This window comes from Cherax quadricarinatus, chromosome 74, assembly GCF_038502225.1.
Source record: "Cherax quadricarinatus isolate ZL_2023a chromosome 74, ASM3850222v1, whole genome shotgun sequence".
Classification (NCBI taxonomy): domain Eukaryota; kingdom Metazoa; phylum Arthropoda; class Malacostraca; order Decapoda; family Parastacidae; genus Cherax; species Cherax quadricarinatus.
This window is the reverse complement of record NC_091365.1, coordinates 16,867,982-16,894,800: the sequence shown is the minus strand read 5'-3', so window position 1 is coordinate 16,894,800 and position 26,819 is coordinate 16,867,982. Positions and strand designations below refer to the sequence as shown.

The following is a 26,819-nucleotide window of genomic DNA, read 5'->3' as shown; positions in this document are numbered from 1 at the left end:
AAACTGGTGCTGCATACTCCAATATAGGCCTAACATACATGGTGTACAGTGTGCTGAATGATTCCTTATTAAGATGTCGGAATGCTGTTCTTAGGTTTGCTAGGCGCCCATATGCTGCAGCAGTTATTTGGTTGACGTGCGCTTCAGGAGATGTACCTGGTGTTATATTCACCCCAAGAGCCTTTTTCTTGAGTGAGGATTGTAGTCTCTGGACCCTAGACTGTTCTCCATCTGCGATCTTCTTTGCCCTTCCCCAATCTTCGTAACTTTGCACTTGGTAGGGTTGATCTCCAGGAGCCAGCTTCTGGACCAGGCCTGCAGCCTGTCCAGATCCCTTTGTAGTTCTGCCTGGTCCTCATCTGATTTAATTCTTCTCATCAACTTCACATCATCTGCAAACAGGGACACCTTTGACTATTCCTTCCATCATGTTGTTTACAAATACCAGGAACAGCACCAGTCCTAGGACTGACCCTCGTGGAACCCTGCTCGTCACAGGCATCCACTCTGATACCTCGTCACATACTATGACTCGCTGTTGTCTTCCTGACAGGTATTCCCTGATCCACTACAGTGCCTTCCCTGTTATCCCTGCCTGGTCCTCCAGCTTTTGCACTAATCTCTTGTGTGGGATTGTGTCAAACGCCTTCTTACAGTCCAAGAAAATGCAATCTACGCACCCCTCTCTCTCCTGTCTTACTGCTGTCACCCTGTCATAGAACTTCAGTAGGTTTGTGACACAGGATTTTTCATCCCTGAAACCATGCTGGCTGTCGTTGATAACTCATTCCTTTCTAGGTGCTCCACCACTCTTCTCCTGATAATCTTTTCCATGACTTTGCATGCTATACATGTCAGTGACACTGGTCTGTAGTTTAATGTGTGTGTGTGTGTACTCACCTAGTTGAGGTTGCGGGGGTCGAGTCCGAGCTCCTGGCCCCGCCTCTTCACTGATCGCTACTAGGTCACTCTCCCTGAGCCGTGAGCTTTATCATACCTCTGCTTAAAGCTATGTATGGATCCTGCCTCCACTACATCGCTTCCCAAACTATTCCACTTACTGACTACTCTGTGGCTGAAGAAATACTTCCTAACATCCCTGTGATTCATCTGTGTCTTCAGCTTCCAACTGTGTCCCCTTGTTACTGTGTCCAATCTCTGGAACATCCTGTCTTTGTCCACCTTGTCAATTCCTCTCAGTATTTTGTATGTCGTTATCATGTCATGTGTGTGCGTGCGTGTGTGTGTGCATGTGCATGTGTGAAGATACACTGTTAATAAGAACATCATGTATGAGGTCAAAAAATCTGTATTTCACTCACTTAATCTAACTTCTCTTAGCTAACCCATGTTCTTAGGATATAGTATTTCCTCTCTGGAAAAGAAGGCTGGTCGCTCTGGGGTCTTTGGTTTTCCTGATGTGTTTGTCATCTATCTTCTTTAGAAATCTGAATGTTCCAGACCAATGTATTTGTTGATCTTCCGTGTCTCTTACAAATGGGAGACACCTCCTTCCTTCAGCTTTGCTGTACGTAAATGTTGGCGATAGTTGAGGCTCAAATGTAACTTTATATTAAAAAATGTGTTTTTTCCACAATACATAGTATGAATTCTTCATCTGGATGCTTCTGGCTGTCACTGGACTTGGTTAACTGGGGTTCCAATTCTGATGTGTATTTTAATATGACTTAGGGGGAAGGAGGGTGTATCTCAAAATATTTGTTAGCCAAATGACGGAAATGCTGTACGACCAGTTCATATCTTCAAGAACACTGAAAATTTGCAACTGATCCATTGATCGTTCTCAAATTATAAACAAAATCCTCTGAAGAAGGATAAAGAATCTATCAGTCTCTTTTAAGGACCCATGGAAGGCTGTCTAATAATACATCTTAAGAATTAATACATGATAAATAAATTTATTAGTATCAACTCTACTTGAAAGATTATTCAAGCATATATCAATAAAAATCTAAATAAATACCTGAGGATATAAGTAATGCCGTGTGCTGAAATAATACATGCCACTCAACTCACGTTTTAAATAATACCTTTTTAATTTTCAGGTTCAACAACATCAGAAGAAGAAGAAGAAATAGAAGAAGAGGAGGAGGAGGAGGAAGAAGACATCGAGGACTTCCAAGCAAAAGAGTCTGAGTTTACGTTATCAGGTGGATGCTGCAATTCCTGCTTAAGGAGACACAATGAGCTCCCAAATAACCCAACAACGACAGATCTTGTCAAGTATGCCTTCTCTTGCCCACCACATGGAAAAGTAAGGAATTTGTATTAATTTATCAAGACACATGATGCATAAAAGAGATTAATGCTCTTGGACTGTCATTTACAGTGCTGTTTTTGTTGCAGATATATTATGCTGATTCTGTAAGTAGTCAGAATTTAATAATTAATTTGTATATTCATTTTGTTTCCAATATTTCATACATGTCATCCAGTTTCCCAGAGGCAGGTTGTGCGTTCGGGGGGATGCTGGACGCATTTCCTCTCTGGATAAAAAAAAAAAAAAAATTTGTAAAACTGGTTGCTCTGATATCCTTGGTTTGCCTTAGGAGTTTGTCATCTAATTTGTTTAGAAATTTTTAGTTTGCACTCACCCCATGCTGCGAGGGTCTCCCATCCTGTTGCCAGGTCCACCCCATGCTGCGAGGGTCTCCGATCCGATTGCCAGGTTTACCCCATGCTGCGAGGGTCCCCAATCCTATTTCCAGGTCTACCCCATGCTGTGAGTCTCCCCGATCCTATTGCCATGGCGAGTATTTGTGCTGTACTGAGACTTAACTCTATTACCTGCCTTATGTAGCAGTTTAGAAACTTCTTATCTTACATGTGAGTGGATACAGTGTATGTATGGAAGTCCTCTGATAGTGTTTGCACCTCTCATTTACAAGTAACCTTATAATAATGATAATAGTAATAATAATAATAATAATAATAATAATAATAATAATAATAATAGTAATAATCAGATTTAATTTCTACAAGTACTTGTACAAGGTATACATGCCTAGCCGACATCAGTGACATACTACTGGTATACAGAAAGCCCCTTGTTATGTAGAGTATTTCGGGAAAATTAGGTCAGTTTTGTCCCAGGATGCAACCTACACCAGTCGACAAACACCCAAGTACATGTACACCTATTTTACTGATAGGTGAACAGGGACGGCAGGTGTCTTAAGGAAACACATCTTAATGTTTCCACCCATACGGAGGATCGGCCCCCAAACCTCAGTGTGTGAGCCAAGTGCGCTAGCAATCGAGCTATAGTGTACTTGGGGACTTGTGTTTTATCTAGTCGAGACTGCCACTTCATTCGGGTGGCCCGGTGGCCTGGTGGCTAAAGCTCCTGCTTCACACACGGAGGGCCCGGGTTCGATTCCCGGCGGGTGGAAACATTCGACACGTTTCCTTACACCTGTTGTCCTGTTCACCTAGCAGCAAATAGGTACCTGGGTGTTAGTCGACTGGTGTGGGTCGCATCCTGGGGGACAAGATTAAGGACCCCAATGGAAATAAGTTAGACAGTCCTCGATGACGCACTGACTTTCTTGGGTTATCCTGGGTGGCTAACCCTCCGGGGTTAAAAATCTGAACGAAATCTTATCTTATCTTATCTTATCTTCCACTGTATTCCACTTAGTGAAATGTGGATACTGAAAACTTAAAGTTAAGATGGCACTACTCACATATACTTGCATATTCATTTCTCTATTTTCATGCACTTTATTATTTCATTTATATTAAGCATGCCCTTGAGTCCAGTAAATTAATGTTTTTTTAATTCATGTTCACTTATCCCTACATTGATCAATATTGGAAAAGATTACTTATTCTGATAAAAATCATAAAACAATAGAATTAACAGGCTGCTACTTTGCCAGAGGTTGAAAAAGACACTTAACAGTTTCCTTGAATAAATGTCTTTGAACTGTATGGATGTCAGTTTTTCCTACATCTTAAAGGTATCACTTTACTGTTTACTTCCACTATGCCTCAAATGTTTACTCTCTGATCTAGTGGTATGCAGTTTTGCAACACTTGCTCTGCAACTTGCTTCTCAGTAACAGTATTGTTTTTTACAGTACAAAAATATCATTTATACAACTTGTGGATTTTTTTTTATAATTTTCCTAAATTCAGCATGTGTAAATATGAATAATATAATAAATGTGTATTAAAATGTGACACTGATTTAACCCTTCAAGAAATTTTGTGAGTGATACATGGGGGGTGGGGAGACGCCATAGTGAATGTGTGAGCACTGGTCGGGTGAAATTGTCTGGTAATCCGGCATCATTGAGGCCATAATTGAATGTATCGGCCTCAAACTATAATTACTAAGTCCCCTGTTGAAGAATAGGGTCGGAGAATTTCGGGGCCTCCAGAATTAAGTGGTGATGGTGGAAATAACGAGGCGTCGCCATGCAACACATCCAGTATGTACGCCATTAATCCTTTCATTTAGATTTCTTGCTGACCAGTAGGATTCTGTTTGTTAGGTAGGCATTGTGGTTTGATCCACCTACAATGTAAATGGTAAGTGGTAATACATATGTTCTTTATGTAAATTAGAAAATTCTTACTCTGTCTGTGTGTGTATTAGTATTCCCATTAATCCTTACTGAAGATTAGTTCCTTTAATTTTCATACAGTCCACACTATTTTTTAATTTACCATTACGTATTGTTATTAATGTTTAATATTGTAATTATTAATTTAATGTAAGGTGAAGGAGTGGGCATTGAAGGTGTGACAGTCCTGTGACCCACTGTGACTAAGTCCCATCTGCCTCACCCAAATTACTTGCACATAATAATTCAGGTAATACCCTGTAAACCTCATGCAGGTAATTTCTCACATAATTATGACAGTAGCCATATTGTATTAAAATTGATTTTCTTTAATCAGATTGGAGATTGTCTCATATGGATAGTATTTGGCCTGGGATTCTGGGGCTGCCTTATTGCTATTACATGGGAGCTGGCTCTTCCTGGCGGAAAGTTGTTTAATCTCCTCTTGCTCTATGTGATGGCGCTGCTGGCTGGTATAATGGCCGACTTTATAGGCCTACCTTCATTACTTGGCAGCTTGATAATGGGAATACTTTTCAGCAGTATACCTGGGATTAATACTGTTGGACATAATATTGATATATATTATTCGTCTGTTCTACGGTAAGATATTTTACGTACCAGAAAATATGTGAAACGATAAAATGTTAAACTTTTATAAATTATTCATTGTACATATAATGATTTAATGAATAAAACTTTATTTCACGATGTGTGTAATTTTTTCTTTAAACAAGTTAGCCATCTCCCACCGAGGCAGGGTGACCCAAAAAAGAAAGAAAATCCCCAAAAAGAAAATACTTTCATCATCATTCAACACTTTCACCTCACTCACACATAATCACTGTTTTTGCAGAGGTGCTCAGAATATAAAAGTTTAGAAGCATATATATTTATTTTATTTATTTATTTATTTGTCTTTGCAAATAGTACATTGAGATTTTGTATTTACAATAATGGGTTGCAATGCAAAGAGAACCTCTATTATGCTTAGGCATTATGGGGCGACTTAACATTATTGGCTTATTTAACACTAAGAATTATGTCATAGTTGTACAGTAGAATATTAATTATAAGTGAATCTAATTTATATAAGACAAAAGATATATTCGTATATTCAAAAATGCATTTTGTGAAAACAATGATTCAATTATATTCCTGTGAACAATGGATAAAAGGTTCAAAGTGATTGTTGAAATTATGATGTGGGAATACATAAGTGAGTATGTGTGTACTGAGTATTTAGCATTTAGTCTAGGGTGATTAAGTGGCTTTTGAGAAGAGTCTTAAATTGATTTTCAGACCGGGTTACTTTAGTACCTTTGTATAAAGATACACAACATATCCCTCCAAACTGCCAATATCCCAAACCCCTCCTTTAAAGCGCAGGCATTGTACCTCCCATTGTCAGGACTCAGGTCCGACTATATAAAAATAGCTGGTTTCCCTGAATCCCTTCACTAAATATTACCCTGCTCACACTCCAACAGCTCGTCAGGTCCCAAATACCATTCGTCTCCATTCAATCCTGTCTAACACGCTCATGCACGCTTGCTGGAAGTCCAAGCCCCTCGCCCACAAAACCTCCTTTACCCCCTCCCTCCAACCTTTTCGATGATGACCCCTACCCCGCCTTCTTTCCCCTACAGATTTATATGCTCACCATGTCATTCTACTTTGATCCATTCTCTCTAAATGACCAAACCACCTCAACAACCCCTCTTTAGCCCTCTGACTAATACTTTTATTAACTCCACACCTTCTCCTAATTTCCACACTCCGAATTTTCTGCATAATATTCACACCACACATTGCCCTTAGACAGGACACCTCCACTGCTTCCATCTGCCTCCTCGCTGCTGCATTTACAACCCAAGCTTCACAACCATATAAAAGTATTGGTACTACTATACTTTCATACATTCCCTTCTTTGCCTCCATATATAACATTTTTTGTGTAATTATCTCCACAAATTACAATTATAATGGTTGCTAGATTTCCCAACTTTTTTTTAACTAAAGTCACTTTTCCTCACCAATTTTGGTGTTTAGAAGATTAGTTTTTTTGAATATTAATTAATCTAAGTATTCTTCCATTGAATGATTGATTACTAAATTATCCTAAATTATGATTACTTAAATTTATGCATAAAACTAAATACACAGTAAAATAAAATACCTATCTAGGTTATAATGAAATTCAGAAAGCAATTGTTTTGAGTCTTGTAAATTTTTAGGCTGTGTCCATAAGTATTTTTAAGAAAAAGGTACGAACATTAGTTAAAAAAAAGGTGAATTAGAGCCTAGTTTGATTAATATAATCTAGTCTAATCCATTCATTTTCTATGGAACTGGAGTTTCCTTTTCCTTCCTAGTATCAAACCTGATTACCTCCCAAACGGGAAGGATTAGCACTTCTCTATAAAAATAATATTTGCCACTTTTGAGAGTGATCCCCATATCAATTAATTTTTTTTTTTTTTTCAACAAGTCGGTTGTCTCCCACCTAGGCAGGGTGACCCAAAAAAGAAAGAAAATCCCCAAAAAGAAAATACTTTCATCATCATTCAACACTTTCACCACACTCACACATTATCACTGCTTTTGCAGAGGTGCTCAGAATACAACAGTTTAGAAGCATATACGTATAAAGATACACAACATATCCCTCCAAACTGCCAATATCCCAAACCCCTCCTTTAAAGTGCAGGCATTGTACTTCCCATTTCCAGGACTCAAGTCCGACTATATGAAAATAACCGGTTTCCCTGAATCCCTTCACTAAATATTACCCTGCTCACACTCCAACAGATCGTCAGGTCCCAAGTATCATTCGTCTCCATTCACTCCTATCTAACACGCTCATGCACGCTTGCTGGAAGTCCAAGCCCCTCGCCCACAAAACCTCCTTTACCCCCTCTTTCCAACCCTTTCGAGGACGACCCCTACCCCTCTTTCCTTCCCCTATGGATTTATATGCTTTCCATGTCATTCTACTTTGATTCATTCTCTCTAAATGACCAAACCACCTCAACAACCCCTCTTCTGCCCTCTGACTAATGCTTTTATTAACTCCACACCTTCTCCTAATTTCCACACTCCGAATTTTCTGCATAATATTTACACCACACATTGCCCTTAGACAGGCCATCTCCACTGCCTCCAACCGTCTCCTCGCTGCTGCATTTACCACCCAAGCTTCACATCCATATAAGAGTGTTGGTACTACTATACTTTCATACATTCCCTTCTTTGCCTCCATAGATAACGTTTTTTTACTCCACATATACCTCAATGCACCACTCACCTTTTTTCCCTCATCAATTCTATGATTAACCTCATCCTTCATAAATCCATCCGCCGACACGTCAACTCCCAAGTATCTGAAAACATTCACTTCTTTCATACTCCTCCTCCCCAATTTGATATCCATTTTTTCTTTATCTAAATCATTTGATACCCTCATCACCTTACTCTTTTCTATGTTCACTTTCAACTTTCTACCTTTACACACATTCTCAAACTCATCCACTAACCTTTGCAATTTTTCTTTAGAATCTCCCATAAGCACAGTATCATCAGCAATTAATATATCATTTAATTTTGCAGAAACATTGCACTTACAATTATATTAATACGTGCCGGATTAGGACTGGACCCAGTCGCCCTGAAGAAGTTAAGCTGCACTGTACTACGCTTGGCTCTAATTCCTTGTCTAGTAGAAACAATAATAATGGGTGTTTTATCAGCGTTCTTCCTTGATCTTCCCTGGAGTTGGAGTCTTATGCTTGGGTAAGTAGCTAAGTTGTTATTTATACACATTCAGTGAAATTGACAAAATTGCATGTAAAAGGCCCAAAGTTAATTAAAAGCAATAGTTCCAAATAAGATGTATCTACTTTTGTGTTTAAACCTACTAGAAGAGGCTTTGTTTATTTATTACTTGGGAACCAATTTATTTAATAAATGGCAATTTAAAATTTACATAGATTGAAGTGAAAGCTTTCTTTTAATAAAGTTAGCAAAGCTGGTCAAAACTGAAAATTTGAAATCTAACAGAGATTTTGTTTTCATATTTGCACTTACAAAGTCTAAATTTATAGGGTTTCTTCTTTCTTATGGAATACATCAGTTTTAATATTTTGAAACCAAAACGACAAGGCTTTCTGTAGTTATTGAACGGAAAACATACTGGAACTTATGTCACCTTAATGTCTCTTGGTGATTTCCTACAAGATTCTAGTTGGTTATCAGTCATTGATGAAGCTGGAACAGCAACACCAGGAACTGCCTATGTCCTCTTAGAAGCAACTTGTGTAACCAAATCAAGGTATTCTCATATAGTGACTTACTGTGCCTTGATAAATAAATCTCTATGAAGCACATGGTACATATCAACTACAGTTGTGTTGGAAAAATGGGCTTCTCCTATGGAAGCTCCTCAATGTTTTGCCTTTTGGACTCTCCTTATGAAATTCTAGGTAGTCCTATTGACTTGCATATGATCCCAGAGCAAAACCAGTTTTTTTATATATATCTGGACTCTTTGCAGTCTCTTGTTTCTCTGATTTTTTTCTCCAATCACAGCAAGTATGCTTGCTGGGTTTCTGTTCATATCCAAGATTTTAAAGAATTACCAAAACATACTTTCAAGGCCTTCAGGGCAGGGAAATTTTTCAAGAAATGATAGAAGCTTTTTAGTGATTCCCATAGACCAAAGTCATGAGCAACTGAATAAAATATTGAAGAGTTTTGGAAGAGTGATTGGATTTAAACAAGATCCAGCATCCTTTGTTAAATGATCTTTTTGTGGATGTTTGGTGAGTGAGTTGCTCCAGGATTTCATGGGAGATTACACAGACCAAAAATCTTGTTTTTTTTCATGATGATGATGGATAAAGGCACCAGACTAACTTCCTCAGTGATGTCCAAAACTTTGATGTTATTTGAAACAAGGGAAATTCATTTGTAGAACTTGGGGAAGGTCTAGTGAGTTTAGTTTGATTTTTTTTTTTGTTAATGATTTAGTAAGGAATTTTGAAATGTGAGAACAAGAGCAGTATGACAGTAAGAAGCAAGCAAAAGAAAATTAAGTTCTTCAAGGGCTCCAGCTCAGTTTTCGCCCAAATATACATTGCTGCAAATATATGTAAAGGTGATCTTGACCTTCACATATATTCTCCTCTGAGGGTTCAAGCTATTCCTCCATCCATGGCAGAAAGTGAAGAAGTGATGTATCATTTAAAGAAATTGAATATCACCAAATGCCTTAAGAAAGAAATTAATAATTTACAGGGCTGTTTTTCACTGTACTAATCCCTGTTGTATGATTACCATGTAGATGGTTGAACACTCATTCATATGCTGGTTCCCTAAAGTTGAGTTTGTTTTCAAAAACTACAAACATACGGGTTTCAAAGGGAACTTAGGAAGGTTTCCTCTCTCCATATTATTTGGGACACCAATAGACAAGAATCCATCGAAGATGGCAGCAGATTATTATGAGTGTGTTTAAAAGTTGGCCTGATAGTGAAAAATACCTGGAAAATGGTTCGAGTTCCTCGAAAACTGCTAAAATAAAGTATAACTGTTTCAGTACTTTAGGGAAGGTTCCATCGAGACCCAGTGCTCTCCTGGTGATTTATAAATCTCCAGTGCTGATGGAACGACAGTCAAGCACGGGGAACCAGGTAGTACATGGAGGGAGACTCTGCTAAGAGTAAGCAGACGACGACTCATGATGTGTGCATATTCTTCATGCTCTGTGGACTGGTCATTCAGACATTTTGGCAAGGACCTCCTCTGATGGTGTGATCATTCTCGTCTTATATATTCCTTTCTTGGAAGGCAAATCTGTTACCAACTGTGAAGTTTCTGTCAACTATAACACTGGGAGGCATCAACACCTTATGGCCATTAGGAACATTACTGAAACTTTAGACAGAAAATGATGGAGTGCCCTTCCTCTGTTTGCTGCAGTCAATGACTGTGATTCAACATCTTTGTTCCAAAACCTTGTAGAAGTCCTTTAACAATGTCACTGACGCTATGAGTTCCTTCTGTTTAATAGAGAGAGAAAATCAGCTCATTTCTCTCGAGCATTTCATTATTCATGTCTATGGAGGAGGTACGAGTTTGGTGAACCACCTCAGGAAGCAGTTGCTCTGCAATTGAAATTAGAGTGTGGAGATGATTCCACCGACTCAGAATGCTTTGTACCACAACTGTCAATGGGATCTCTACCTGGCCAGTGTTTGGTTATCTTGGCATAATCCAAGAACTAGACCAATGCCTGCATGGTAGGAAAAGAGCTGAAGGGAAGCCTTTTCTCCAGTGGATTACTATCCCACAAGTTTCAGTGGTGTGCCAGGAACTGGTAAAGTGTGGATGTCAGCAATCATGTGGTCAGTCTTGCAGCTGCAACAAGAAGGGGCTACCCTGCACAGCCCTTTGCAAATACCTGTGGAAAACTCTTGAACATTCAGTACTGTACTGTTATGACTTCGTCTGTTACAATTATGACTGCTTCTTTCTTTTTCTGTTAAACTATAGATTAACGATGAGACTTCCAAAATTCACTCTTACTCTGCTATACGTCATTTAGGATGCTCATTTTGGTCTCATTTGAAAGCTAATAAAATGCTATAGAATGTTTATTTAGAAGCATTTCACTATGCCTGTGGCTGGGAGGGTAATATTGATTATGATAATTTTATTGAAAAATTTTACAGTAAGAACGGCGCTTATATGTTGTAGGTATATTTAACAATAAAAATGGTGGTGTAATTTGATTCTTGGTGCCATAAAACACACAAAATGATGAATCATACATCTCTGTACAGTGGACCCCCGGTTCACAATATTAATCCGTTCCCGAGAGCTCATCGTAAACCAAAATTATCAGAAAGCGAATCAATTTTCCCCAAAAGAAATAATGGAAATCAAATTAATCCGTGCAAGACACCCAAAAGTATGAAAAAAAAAAAACTTTTACCACATGATATATTAAATTTAATGCAATATAATAATTACATTAACAATAATAACAATAGAATAATCACAATAGAATAATTGACACTTACCTTTAGTGAAGATCTGGTGATGATTGATGGGATGGAATGGGAGGAGGGGAGAGTGTTGAAGTTTTTAGTGTTTAGAAGGGGAATCCCCCCTCCGTTAGGACTTGAGGTAGCAAGTCCTTTTCCGGGGTTACTTCTCTTCTTCTTTTAATGCCACTAGGACCAGCTTGAGAGTCACTGGACTTCTGTCGCACAACATATCTGTCCATAGAGGCCTGTACCTCTCGTTCCTTTATGACTTTCCTAAAGTGTTTCACAACATTGTCAGTGTACAGGTTGCCAACACGGCTTGCAGTAGCTGTGTCAGGGTGATTTTCATCAAAAAAGGTTTGCACTTCAAGCCACTTTGCACACATTTCATTAATTTCAATAGTCATTAGCACCCTTGGTCTCGATGGGTTGGCACTAGAAGCTTTCTTGGGGCCCATGGTGACTTATTTTGCAGAAACAAGCACCAAAAACAGTGATAATATGGATAATATAGTATGTACCGAATGTATCCTTAGATGCGCGCACACTGGCTGGCTTGTAAACACTGGACACATCTCGCACAAATCGTATCACATACTGGGTTTTGTAACGGGATCCGAGGCAAATTTTTTGCGATATAATGCTTCGGATACCGGATTTATCGGATACCGATGGCTTCGCGAACTGGGGGTCCACTGTATTTTATTTTGGCAGTATGTGATTCTCATAGGTCTTCAATTCCAAGAGTTTTCCTTGCAAGCCCAAAGAAAATATTCTGTTTTGGGGCTATCCGCCAGGATTGTTTATTCTAGACTCGAAGAATCTTGGAAACACTAACTTTAATTCTCTGTCTGATTAACGATGTAAGTGAATCACGTTCACTACTTGGAGAAATTCCAATATTTTTCTCTCGAAGCCTTTTTATCTACTTCTATAAATGTAAATGAATTAAAATTAGGGCAAAGGTCTTCAGCATAAGAACTGATGCCCTGAATTTTGATATATAAGATTTGAATAGATGTTTTTATCTTCATAATCCTTTGGTATACTAATAACTAGTGTTCTCCTTTCTGCTTATTTCCATAAGATTCACTTATTCTTCTGCTGATACAACTATAATTATTCTCTATAAAATGTATTTTTTGTTAATATTTTTGGGTGTCTGGAATGGATTAATTGGATTTACATTATTTCTTATGGGAAACATTAACAAAAAATACATTTTATAGAGAATAACTATAGTTTTCTAGGTAGTAGGTTGGTAGACAGCAACCGCCCAGGGATGTACTACCGTCCTGCCAAATGAGTGTAAAACGGAAACCTGTAATTGTTTTACATGATGGTAGGATTGCTGGTGTCCTTTTTTCTGTCTCTTAAACATGCAAGATTTCAGGTACGTCTTGCTACTTCTACTTACACTTAGGTCACACTACACAGACATGTTTTTTTTTTTTCAACAAGTCGGCCGTTTCCCACCGAGGCAGGGTGACCCAAAAAAAGAAAGAAAATCCCCAAAAAGAAAGTACTTTCATCATCATTCAACACTTTCACCACACTCACACATTATCACTGTTTTTGCAGAGGTGCTCAGAATACAACAGTTTAGAAGCATATATGTATAAAGATACACAACATATCCCTCCAAACTGCCAATATCTCAAACCCCTCCTTTAAAGTGCAGGCATTGTACTTCCCATTTCCAGGACTCAAGTCTGACTATATGAAAATAACCGGTTTCCCTGAATCCCTTCACTAAATATTACCCTGCTCACACCCCAACAGATCGTCAGGTCCCAAGTACCGTTCGTCTCCATTCACTCCTGTCTAACACGCTCACGCACGCTTGCTGGAAGTCCAAGCCCCTCGCGCACAAAACCTCCTTTACCCCCTCTCTCCAACCCTTTCGAGGACGACCCCTACCCCACCTTCCTTCCCCTATAGATTTATATGCTTTCCATGTCATTCTACTTTGATCCATTCTCTCTAAATGACCAAACCACCTCAACAACCCCTCTTCTGCCCTCTGACTAATACTTTTATTAACTCCACACCTTTTCCTAATTTCCACACTCCGAATTTTCTGCATAATATTTACACCACACATTGCCCTTAGACAGGACATCTCCACTGCCTCCAACCATCTCCTCGCTGCTGCATTTACCATACATGTACAAGAATATATATACATACCCCTCTGGGTTTTTTTCTATTTTCTTTCTAGTTCTTGTTCTTGTTTATTTCCTCTTATCTCCATGGGGAAGTGGAACAGAATTCTTCCTCTGTAAGCTATGTGTGTCGTAAGAGGTGACTAAAATGCTGGGAGCAAGGGGCTAGTAACCCCTTCTGTATATATTACTAAATTAAAAAGGAGAAACTTTCGTTTTTCCTTTTGGGCCACCCCACCTCGGTGGGATACGGCTGGTACGTTGAAAGAAGAAACTATAGTTTTACATACAGGAAAGGGATGATGAAATTCGAGGGTCCACTGTACTTTGAACAACCTTTAATTATTAGTAAGTTTGTCACCAAACTGTAAAGGTGAACAAGACTTGTACAATTTTAAAGGTAACTGATTCTGTTAGCATTATGTATAAATAGGTCTTCTAGTGTTCCATACCTCGGTTGGTAGTGCATTCATCTCACACATTGAGGTCTGTAGTTCAATCCCCGGTATGGCTGTAAACACTTGAAGTGTGTTTCCTTAACCCTTTCAGGGTTAAGTGGCCCTGTCCTAAACAGAGAATCTTTTCCCGATCATAATGGCACCAAAAGTATGAAATTTGATGGAAAACTTATGGAATTATGATCTCGCGAAATTAGTGGTCTTGGTGACGTTTATGCATCAGCGATTTCGCCCACATTGAGCCCTATTTTCGGCCAATTCCAGTGTACTAGTCGACAAAAATCATAACTACAGTGGACCCCCGCTTAACGATCACCTCCCAATGAGACCAATTATGTAAGTGTATTCATGTAAGTGCGTTTGTACGTGTATGTTTGGGGGTCTGAAATGGACTAATCTACTTCACAATATTCCTTATGGGAACAAATTCGGTCAGTACTGGCACCTGAACATACTTCTGGAATGAAATAATATCGTAAACCGGGGGTCCACTGTATACACAATAATCCCATACCATTTAAATAATTCTATGTTAAATCTTATTTTAAGATCACTGGGGGATATTGTTATGCATAATATTTTCAACTCTTTCCAGTTATTTTATTTCTCTAGCAGTAACATGTGTCTTCCAGGTTCATTGTTGCTGCAGTATCACCAGCAGTGGTGGTGCCAAGTTTATTAAAGTTGAGTGAAGAAGGTTATGGGGTGGACCAAGGTATTCCAACACTGGTCATCGCAGCCGCCAGCATTGATGACGTCTTGGCTATCACTGGCTTCAGCATCATGCTGGGATTAACATTTGCTAAAGGTTAGTGTCTTAAGCCTAATTATAAAAATGTTGTAATGCCTTGTGACTTTTGTATTCGGATTTAATCTCTTTTATTATATTAAAGCTTTGATTTTTTTGTTTATATTCCTTAAAATGTAAATTTCTCCTCTTCAAAGCTACAAGTTGATTAGGTATATACACCAAAAGATATATCTTGATTCATATACACTGACAGCTTACTGTATTTTAATTTTTTGTTTAAATATTTAGCATTATTGTCTACAGAATATGTACACAGAACGGTTAAGTCTTCCAGTGTATATACAATGAGAATTTATTTTCATTCCTATTTTAGGGAATAAAGTATTCTTGACTGGTGGTGAACAGGTTACATGTAGCCTTATTAACCCTTACATAGTTGATAGGTTTTAATTAACCAAATGTTTAGTAAGTGAAAACTGCAGCCTAGAAAACCCACGAGCTTCAAGATTTATTAACAGTGACCATACAGACACAGCGGCCGACACATCTAGCTCCCTTAACCACAATGCACACAGTAGGCATAATACAGGGTGCAGTATAATTTTTTAATTTTCTGTTCATCCTGCAGCCCTATAAAACATGTAAATGTTAGCAATAAAGAGAATGGAATTTCACTTATCCACTAGTTCACCAGCACATTAAAACAGCTGCTCTCCATGGTTAAAAATTAGTGATTACGATAAAGCGACTTATGCCATACCCTGACATCATGCCATAATAATAATAATAATAATAAATGTATTAATTCAAGGATTATGTGGAGTAAAATAAAGGTTGGATATGAGAAGTGGGTTATAGTAAACATACATGCACCTAGGGAAGAGAGAAGTATAGAGGAGAAAAAGAGATTTTGGGAAATGTTGAGTGATTGCGTGGGGAGTTTTGAATCAAATGTGAGAGTACTTGTGGTTGGGGATTTTAATGCTAAAGTGGGTAAAAATGTTGGGGAGGGAGTAATAGGAAAATTTGGGGTGCAAGGGGTAATTGAAAATGGGGAGCCTTTGAGCTATGTGTAGAAAGAGGTTTGGTAATAAGTAATACATATTTTATGAAAAAGAGGATAAATAAATATACAAGGTATGATGTAGCACGTAATGAAAGTAGTTTGTTAGATTATGTGTTGGTGGATAAAAGGTTGATGGGTAGGCTCCAGGATGTATACGTTTATAGAGGGGCAACTGATATATCGGATCACTATTTAGTTGTAGCTACAGTTAGAGTAAGAGGTAGATGGGATAAGAGGAAAATGGCAACAACAAGTAAGAGGGAGGTGAAAGTGTATAAATTAAGGGAGTTTGGGTGAAATGTAAGCAACTATTGGCAGAAAGGTGGGCTGGTGCAGGTATGAGTAGTGGAGGAGGGGGGGGGGCTGAAGAGGGTTGGAATAGTTTTAAAAATGCAGTATTAGAATGTGGGGCAGAAGTTTGCAGTTATAGGAGGGTGGATGCAGGAGGAAAGAGGAGTGATTGGTGGAATGATGAAGTAAAGGGTGTGATAAAAGAGAAAAAGGTAGCTTATGAGAGGTACTTACAAAGCAGAAGTGTTATAAGAAGAGCAGAGTATATGGAGAGTAAAAGAAAGGTGAAGAGAGTGGTGAGAGAGTGCAAAAGGAGAGTGAATGATAGAGTGGGAGAGGTATGTCAAGAAATTTTAATGAAAATAAGAAAAAAATTTGGAGTGAGTTAAACAAGTTATGAAAGCCTAGGGAACAAATGGATTTGTCAGTTAAAAACAGAGTAGGGGAGTTATTAGATGGGGAGATGGAGGTTTTGGGTAGATGGCAAGAATATTTTGAGGAACTTTTAAATGTCGACGAAGAAAGGAAGGCGGTAATTTCATGCACTGGCCAGGGAGGTATACCATCTTTTAGGAGTGAAGAAGAGCAGGATGTGAGCGTGGGGGAGGTGCGTGAGGCATTACGTAGAATGGAAGGTGGTAAAGCAGCTGGAACTGACAGGATCATGACAGAAATGTTAAAAGCAGGGGGGGACATAGTGTTGGAATGGTTGGTATTTTTGTTTAATAAATGTATGAAAGAGGGGAAGGTACCTAGGGATTGGCAGAGTGTGTGTATAGTCCCTTTATATAAAGGGAAGGGGGACAAAAGAGATTGTAAAAATTATAGAGGAATAAGCTTACTTAGTATACCAGGAAAAGTGTATGGTAGGGTTATAATTGAAAGAATTAGAGGTAAGACAGAATGTAGAATTGCAGATGAGCAAGGAGGTTTTAGAGTGGGTAGGGGATGTGTAGATCAAGTGTTTACATTGAAGCATATATGTGAGCATTATTTAGATAAAGGTAGGGAAGTTTTTATTGCATTTATGGATTTAGAAAAGGCATATGATAGAGTGGATAGGGAAGTAATGTGGCAGATGTTGCAAGTATATGGAATAGGTGGTAAGTTACTAAATGCTGTAAAGAGTTTTTATGAGGATAGTGAGGCTCAGGTTAGGGTGTGTAGAAGAGAGGAAGACTATTTTCCAGTAAAAGTAGGTCTTAGACAGGGATGTGTAATGTCACCATGGTTGTTTAATATATTTATAGATGGAGTTGTAAAAGAAGTAAATGCTAGGGTGTTCAGGAGAGGGGCGGGATTAAATTATGGGGAATTAAATACAAAATGGTAAGTGACACAGTTACTTTTTGCTGATGATACTGTGCTTATGGGATATTCTAAAGAAAAATTGCAAAGGTTAGTGGACGAATTTGGGAGTGTGTGTAAAGTTAGAAAGTTGAAAGTGAACATAGAAAAGAGTAAGGTGATGAGGGTGTCAAATGATTTAGATAAAGAAAAATTAGATATCAAATTGGGGAATAGTATGTAAGAAGTGAATGTTTTCAGATATTTGGGAGTTGACGTGTCAGCAGATGGATTTATGAAGGATGAGGTTAATCATAGAATTGATGAAGGAAAAAAGGTGAGTGTTGCATTGAGGTATATGTGGAAGCAAAAAATGTTATCTATGGAGGCAAAGAATGGAATGTATGAAAGTATAGTAATACCAGCACTCTTATATGGGTGTGAAGCTTGGGTTGTAAATGCAGCAGCGAGGAGGCGGTTGGAGGCAGTGGAGATATCCTGTCTAAGGGCTATGTGTAGTGTAAATATTATGCAGAAAATTTGGAGTGTGGAAATTAGGAGAAGGTGTGGAGTTAATAAAAGTATTAGTCAGAGGGCTGAAGTGGGTTTGTTGAGGTGGTTTGGTCATTTAGAGAGAATGGATCAAAGTAGAATGACATGGAGAGCATATAAATCTGTAGGGGAAGGAAGTCGGGGTTGGGGTCGTCCTTGTAAAGGTTGGATGGAGGGGTTGGAGGGAGGTGTTGTGGGCGAGGGGTTTGGACTTCCAGCAAGCGTGCGTGAACGTGTTAGACAGGAGTGAATGGAGACAAATTGTATTTGGGACCTGACGAGCTGTTGGAGTGTGAGCAGGGTAATATTTAGTGAAGGGATTCAAGGAAACTGGTTATTTTATATAACCGGACTTGAGTCCTGGAAATGGGAAGTACAATGCCTGCACTCTAAAGGAGGGGTTTGAGATATTGGCAGTTTGGAGGGATATATTGTGTATTTTTATATGTATATACTTCTAAACTGTTGTATCCTGGGCACCTCTGCAAAAACAGTGATTATATGTGAGTGAGGTGAAAGTGTTGAATGATGATGAAACTATTTTCTTTTTTGGGATTTTTTCTTTCTTTTTGGGTCACCCTGCCTTGGTGGGAGATGGCTGACTTGTTGAAAAAATAATAATAATAATAATAATAATCTTTATTTCTACAAATAAATATAAAACTTATGCAGACCTAGGCGACACCAATGAGATACTATATAGAAAGCCCCTTGTTATGCATAGCATTTTAGGCAAATTATGTTTTGTCCCCCAGGATGCTACCCATACCAGGTGACTAACACCCAGGTATCTATTTACTGTTAAGTGAACAGGGACAAGAAGTGTCTTAAGGAAACACGCCCAAATGTTCCATCCGTACCGGGGATAGAACCATGGACCTCAGTGTGAGCTGAGTGCACTAACCCTTAAGTGGTACCATTAAGTGGTAGCCTGATTTTTTTTAATTCACCTCCCCAGAATGTTTTATATATAACCTGAAATCTTTCATCCAACCGGCTTTAAAATTTCACAAAGGTTCAGGTAGCCACTGGCAGGTACAGACTTGGCTTCCAGGTGGCAACCTGACAAAGTCTATTTAATCATCTTCAAACTTTGACCAGTGATGTGTCCTTCGTGAAAGAAAACTAGGATCATAACTGGTGTGCATGAACTACTAAATGGTTATAAAATGACTACAGTTTTTAAAGGGGTGGGCCAGTAATCCAGCCGAAGGCCTCGGTCAGATAACCAAAAGCTCCGAAGGCAGAGCGTCATCTAGGACCCGCATCAGGAAACACTTGTCCTGTTTCCTGACAAACTTAACCTAACCTGGAGTGTATAGGTTTTTTCCATAAGTTAAGTTAACTATGCTTCTTCTGAGACAAATGGATGAAAATTTAAAAAAAAAAAAAATGAAAATCTAGGAAACATAATTAAAATTATCCTTTAAGTGAGCAACATTCTGGCATTTAAAATATTTCACTGTATTATCACTAAATAATGTTATAGCAAAGTGAAAAGTATCAGTCATGACATCATCACTTTGACGAGCTTTGCAAACTATGTAATTATTACTAATTAATGATTTGTGTATTATCTATGTACAGAGCTTTTCCTGCCAGTCACGACTTGCAAATTTCAGTTTGTGGTTCTTCCCTTATTTAAAAATAATGTTTCATTGAATCTGGGATCTTTATAAAACATATATTAGGCCTTTATAAAACATTTACTAGACCCAATACAATCATCCAAACCCACGAGTGTACTGAAGGTCACATCAAAACAAGAGGTTAATAAGACACGTGTAACACCTTGGCATCATCAGTAAAGACACTCAGGTGTTGCACATATGTCTTGTTCAACAACTTGACAGTATTGTATACTACTGATCTAACAGGAAGGAGGCTTCACTTGACATGTCAAGAAACTCTAATAATAATAATAATAATAATATCTTTATTTACTACAAGTACATGTACAAGGTATACAGGCCTAGCTGACGTCAATGACATACTACTAGTATATAGAAAGTCGCTTGTTATGCAAAGCATTTCGGGCAAATTAGGTCAGTTTTGTATCAGGATACGACCCACACCAGTCGACTAACACCCAGGTACCCATTTTAATGATGGATGAACATAGACAACAGGTATAAAAAAAAACACACCCAATGTCTACCCTGGCTGGGAATCAAACCCAGACCCTTGCTGTGTGAAGCAAGAGCTTTAGCCACCAGGCCACCAGGGCCCCAACTGGAAGAAGTGCAGAGACTAGTCCCAGAACTTAGACACATGAGCTTTGAGAAATGTAGATACCACATCGTTCCACATAATTAAGGAGACAAAACATCAGAATTGAGTAAAGTTTATGATTTTATGAATTTTTAAATTAATATTTTTGAGTGATTTTTTCCCATAAATTTGTGAATGTTTTGTGAAGAAGGCAGCAAATGAAAATTTCCCGTTTGCATCTTTATCAGTTAGGGAATATTTCAGCGAATATTAATAAATGGAATTTGTATATTGATGCAAAAAATGAATTAGAATCCGAGTGAAGCCATACTTAACATTGTTTTTATTTTTATATTTTTAAATTATAGGCTTGAAAATTGTAGTATTCCCAGGTGAAGTCTTCAAATTAGCGCCCCTAGATTTTTACAAATCATATCTTCTTATGTCTGTATTCCAGAGCCTCCACACATAACCAAGTGCAGTGTTCTTTTCATCCTTTAAGGTTTTTCTTTTAAAAATTTATATATTTAAACTTTCACAGCCCAATAATAATGTAAACCAAATGTGACAGTGTTGAAAGTTTGATTAAGAAGAATCATTTTGCAGTTACTGCACAAAAACCAAGAATCCCTTTCTTTAAACTACTTAATACCAATGAATTTGTAATAAAATCACTTAAACAATATTGAATCTTCAGATGAGTCATTCTCAAGTTAATACACTAACAAAAATAACACTTGCTTTTTATAATAAAGTCAGCACAATAACATGATTCTGAGTAGGATACGGTAGCCTGGAGCTGGAGGTCAACACATTCAAGAGGCCTCAGGTGATTGAGCTCAACACAATAAGTCTAGCATCTCTAACGTAACACCTTCAAAAAGACCCAGGACTCTTTAACCCTTTCAGGGTCCACAGGCCCTCTCAGAGACTTGTTCTCACGGTCCCCCAAATTTAAAAAAAAAAAAATTATTTTTTCTTATGAAAAGATAGAGAATCTTTTCCTGATCATAATGACACCAAAAGTATGATATTTGATGGAAAACTTACGGAATTATGCTCTCGTGAAGTTAGCGGTCTCGATGATGTTCACGCATTGGCGATTTTGCCCACTTTGAGCCCTATTTTCAGCCAATTCCAGTGTACTAATCGACAAAAATCATACCTATTTTGCTAGAACTCCATTTTTCTATCGAATGAGTACAAGAAACCACCTATTTACCAATTTCAACTATCCAATACAGTGGTCAGAATTTAGCAATTTTGCCAATCTCACACAAATTTCAAAAGATGCCAATTTCCAAATAGGGTCCAGAATAAACAAGAAAGACATTCCTGGCACTAAAATAACATTTCCTCTGTTCATTAGTCACGTCCCCACGCCCCTCTTACATTCTTTTGCTTTCCACTTTGAATTTTTATTCTCACAAAAAATAGAAGATTTACTGTTATGCAGACTACTGCATTAGTGTAGAAATGGTATAAATAATATTGGTGCACTTGTGGAAGAATATTAGGCTCACCAGTTGACGTGTATTGGACGCTTAGCATGATTTGTTTACTTTTAAGCTTTGGTAAAAATCAAACATTTCTGCTACTTTGAGCTCAATTTCATAGTACTTTTCATTATAAAACCAGTCAAAATCATTTAAATTTCTGTAATATGTCTTCCATTCTATAAAATGAGACCAGGAAAACTAGAATACAACAATAAATACCATACGAAAATACAGTGCAAAGTTGCTGTTTTAATCCAAAAACACGGTCAAAGTTTTTTTTTCTCATTACGCATTGTGTGCTGCAGGATTTTTTTTATACTGCGCACACTGACCACATAAACCCATTCTTTCATATGTAGGCCTACCAGCTTTCTCTCATTAGATTTGAAGGCGCTAGAATTTATGAGTACCAGGCCCGGTGGCCTGGTGGCTAAAGCTCCCGCTTCACACATGGAGGGCCCGGGTTCGATTCCCGGCGGGTGGAAACATTTCGACACGTTACCTTACACCTGTTGTCCTGTTCACCTAGCAGCAAATAGGTACCTGGGTGTTAGTCGACTGGTGTGGGTCACATCCTGGGGGACAAGATTAAGGACCCCAATGGAAATAAGTTAGACAGTCCTCGATGACGCACTGACTTTCTTGGGTTATCCTGGGTGGCTAACCCTCCGGGGTTAAAAATCCGAATGAAATCTTATCTTATCTTATCTTACGTCAAAAACCCTGGCACATAAGCCGTACTAGTACGGCCAAAACCCTGAAAGGGTTAAGGATCAATATTTTATGGCCTTAATGGTTCTGAAACACATCAACGTCAAATAAGGGTCTTATAAATAAGATTCTTGCAAATTGTTAAAAATTCATAATCACAAGAAGAAAAAATATGATAAAATCAAGTCAGCTATTTAGTGTAAATTTAGTTTATGTAATTTTATCATTGTGTGATGAGGAAAGTATTATTATAAATTTGTCAAACATTAAAATGCAATAAAAAGTAAGCTAAGTTTCACTATTTTTCATTTTTTTTTTTTTCAAAAATAAATTTTACTTTATCCCCCTAAAGTTCTGTAAAAAGAAAATAAATGAACATTCTTTTTGTAAAGAAACTGGCAGGGGGCCTCCTACCACAGCTAGCAGGCATTCATGGCTTAATTGTTAACCCTTTGACTGTCGCGGCCGTATATATACGTCTTACGAGGTACCCTGTTTGACGTATATATACTCATAAATTCTAGCAGCTTCAAATCAAGCAGGAGAAAGCTGGTAGGCCCACATGTGAGAGAATGGGTCTGTGTGGTCAGTGTGCACCATATAAAAAAATCCTGGAGCATGCAGTGCATAATGAGAAAAAAAAAAACTCTGACTGTTTTTTTAATTAAAATGCCGACTTTGTGGTCTATTTTCGTATAGTATTTATGGTTGTATTCTCGTTTTCTTGGTCTCATTTGATAGAATGGAAAACATATTATAGAAATAGAGGTGATTTTGATTGATTTTACTATAAAAAGAACCTAGAAATGGAGCTCAAAGTAGGGGAAATGTTTGATTTTTGCCAATGTTCAAAAGTAAACAAATGATGCCATTGTCCAATAAATGTCCAACTAGCCATTCTAATATGCAGTCATGAATGAGTTGATGTTATCTGTACAATTATTACAGTATTGCAGTAGTCTGCATAATAGTAAGTCTTCTATTTTTTGTTTGAATAAAAATTCAAAATAGAAAGCAAGAGTAATATCAGAGGGGCCTGGAGACATGACTGATGAGCAAAGAAAATGTTATTTTAGAGCCAGGAATGTCTGCATTGTTCATTCTGGACCTTATTTTGAAATTGTCATATTTTTTAGTTTTCGTGAAATTGGCCAAATTGCAAATTTCTGACCACATTATTAGGTAGTTCAAATCGGTAAATGGGCAGTTTCTTGTACTCAATCGATAGAAAAATGGAGTTCTAAAGAAATAGCTATGAGTTTGGGCGACTGGAACAGTGGAATTAGCCGAAAATAGGGCTCAAAGTGGGCAAAATCGCCGATTTGTAAACAGCGCTGAGGTCACTAACTTCGCGAGAGCTTAATTCCGTCAGTTTTCCATCAAATTTCGTTTTTCTGGTGTCATTACAATCGGGAAAAGATTCTCTATCATTTCATAAGAAAAAATAATTTTTTTTTTTTAAATTTTGCAACACCAGGAGACACCTCAGGAGACACCACAGTCAAAGGGTTAAAATAAAATTTTGCAAATTGGCACTTCCACAGTCTAGTAACAAATCAGTTTTTGAATCACCCATTATAGAAGTGTGGTCACATTCCTCCCATCATCCATGTTTCAGTATGTTAAAACATTCCACCACACTTTCTTCAGAGGCCCGTAAATAGCATCTCTAGGCTGCATCGTGCTAGTGGAACTGGGAAGCAGAAACACTATCCTGCATTATATGTCTCTGCTAGTTATACCACTTGAAAGAAGACGGATCGTCCTGTGGTATGTAGTTTCTGAATACAAAAAATTTTGGAACCAGTTTATGAACAAATCTGATTCAAACCAGACAGATTTTGACTGTATAGTGAGCCTCAAGTGACCCTCTTAGCATCTTAAGTATCTTAGTATCTTAGCATCTTAAGGATCTAAAACCAGTCCAACAGCAGTGGCAAGCATAATTGAAGTTAACGACTTTGTAGCATTTGTGGTTGGCTCAGCCTGCTCAGTACCTTTACGGAACAGCAGTAATATTCATTTCCTTATAATTTACGATGTTACTTGGTGGAACTCCATCAGTAGGTAATGTAAGTGTCGAAAGTAAACATCCATTCCTTTGTCTGACACAACACGTCTTTCTTGGAATATTTTTACACTTTGTGTCAAAATCTTGCAGTGACTCTCAAGGAAAGCATGTGTCCACTCACTGCCACAAAGATTATTATTAAATTCAGAAATGTGGCTTTCAGGTATATTCAGTTCATTTTGAATGAAGTTGTGCAGATCAGCAATAGTAATATCTAGGCCAGAATATCCTAAAGCTGCAACATGTGAAGCAATTGCTTCCTCTTCTGCATGATGCAAAGTTGGCATCCTCCTAATGTAGACTGGCTCCTCATTCCTGCTAGCTCTGAATTCCATTTTAGCTGCAGCATTATGGATAAGTCTTCCGTTACCAATATAACTAAGAGCCATATAAAGATCTTCATTTACGTAATTTATCTTCAGATGTGTTTTTTTTCTTTTATAGTGCCGAACACTGTTTTAGCAATAGGAAATCAACATTTATATTGAAGTATAATAAAAAAATAATTTGGACTCAATTTCTCCACATATTTTAATATAACTACATTCAAACTGTACACAAATAATCTGCATGTAGGAGACTGAAACTTATGACGACATTTTGGTCAGGCTAGAACCACTGGACCGAAACATCATCATAAGTTTCAGTCTCCTATGTGCGGGTTATTTGTGTATTGTTTCAATCACAGTATTGTGGCTTTTTGTGTTTCACATCCAAATTACTTGTTAAAACTTAATAAAGTAACTTTTATAAAAGTTTTAACAGGTCTCTTATTACTGGTCAGAAAAGTCTGCAAGCAGCTTCTAAACTTTATGTTGACTTTACTTATCATTCAAAAATTACAATCTGAAACAAATTAGATCAAATTTAAGTAATTTTTTCAGGCACTAAGGATTATGTATTTAAATTTTTTTTCCTAAACTTGCAGGACTACATTCACAAAATTAAGTTTATTTTTTATTTTTTTTTTTCAACAAGTCGGCCGTCTCCCACCGAGGCAGGGTGACCCAAAAAAGAAAGAAAATCCCCAAAAAGAAAATACTTTCATCATCATTCAACACTTTCACCACACTCGCACATTATCACTGTTTTTGCAGAGGTGCTCAGAATACAACAGTTTAGAAGCATACACATATGAAGATACACAACATATCCCTCCAAACTGCCAATATCCCAAAACCCCTCCTTTAAAGTGCAGGCATTGTACTTCCCATTTCCAGGACTCAAGTCCGACTATAAGAAAATAACCGGTTTCCCTGAATCCCTTCACTAAATATTACCCTGCTCACACTCCAACAGATCGTTAGGTCCCAAATACCATTCGTCTCCATTCACTCCTATCTAACACGCTCACGCACGCTTGCTGGAAGTCCAAGCCCCTTGCCCACAAAACCTCCTTTACCCCCTCTCTCCAACCCTTTCGAGGACGACCCCTACCCCACCTTCGTTCCCTTATAGATTTATATGCTTTCCATGTCATTCTACTTTGATCCATTCTCTCTAAATGACCAAACCACCTCAACAACCCCTCTTCTGCCCTCTGACTAATACTTTTATTAACTCCACACCTTTTCCTAATTTCCACACTCTGAATTTTCTGCATAATATTTACACCACACATTGCCCTTAAACAGGACATCTCCACTGCCTCCAACCGTCTCCTCGCTGCTGCATTTACCACCCAAGCTTCACACCCATATAAGAGTGTTGGTACTACTATACTTTCATACATTCCCTTCTTTGCCTCCATAGATAACGTTTTTTGACTCCACATATACCTCAACACACCACTCACCTTTTTTCCCTCATCAATTCTATGATTAACCTCATCCTTCATAAATCCATCCGCCGACACGTCAACTCCCAAGTATCTGAAAACATTCACTTCTTCCATACTCCTCCTCCCCAATTTGATATCCAATTTTTCTTTATCTAAATCATTTGACACCCTCATCACCTTACTCTTTTCTATGTTCACTTTCAACTTTCTACCTTTACACACATTCCCAAACTCATCCACTAACCTTTGCAATTTTTCTTTAGAATCTCCCATAAGCACAGTATCATCAGCAAAAAGTAACTGTGTCAATTCCCATTTTGAATTTGATTCCCCAAA

At 37.9% G+C, this 26,819-nt stretch overlaps 1 protein-coding gene across 4 annotated transcripts in view; it reads left to right on the top strand.

The window, feature by feature from the left end:
* The window catches only part of LOC128693460 (sodium/hydrogen exchanger 9B2-like), a 107,096-nt gene that overhangs the window by 42,092 nt on the left and 38,185 nt on the right, over positions 1–26,819 (top strand). For all 4 annotated transcript variants that reach the window (XM_070100811.1, XM_070100810.1, XM_070100809.1 and 1 more), the window contains exons 3-6: positions 2,067–2,275; positions 4,930–5,195; positions 8,202–8,384; positions 14,897–15,072. In XM_070100811.1, coding sequence (XP_069956912.1) covers positions 2,067–2,275; positions 4,930–5,195; positions 8,202–8,384; positions 14,897–15,072 — 834 coding nt within the window. The remainder of the gene's footprint in view (positions 1–2,066; positions 2,276–4,929; positions 5,196–8,201; positions 8,385–14,896; positions 15,073–26,819) is intronic.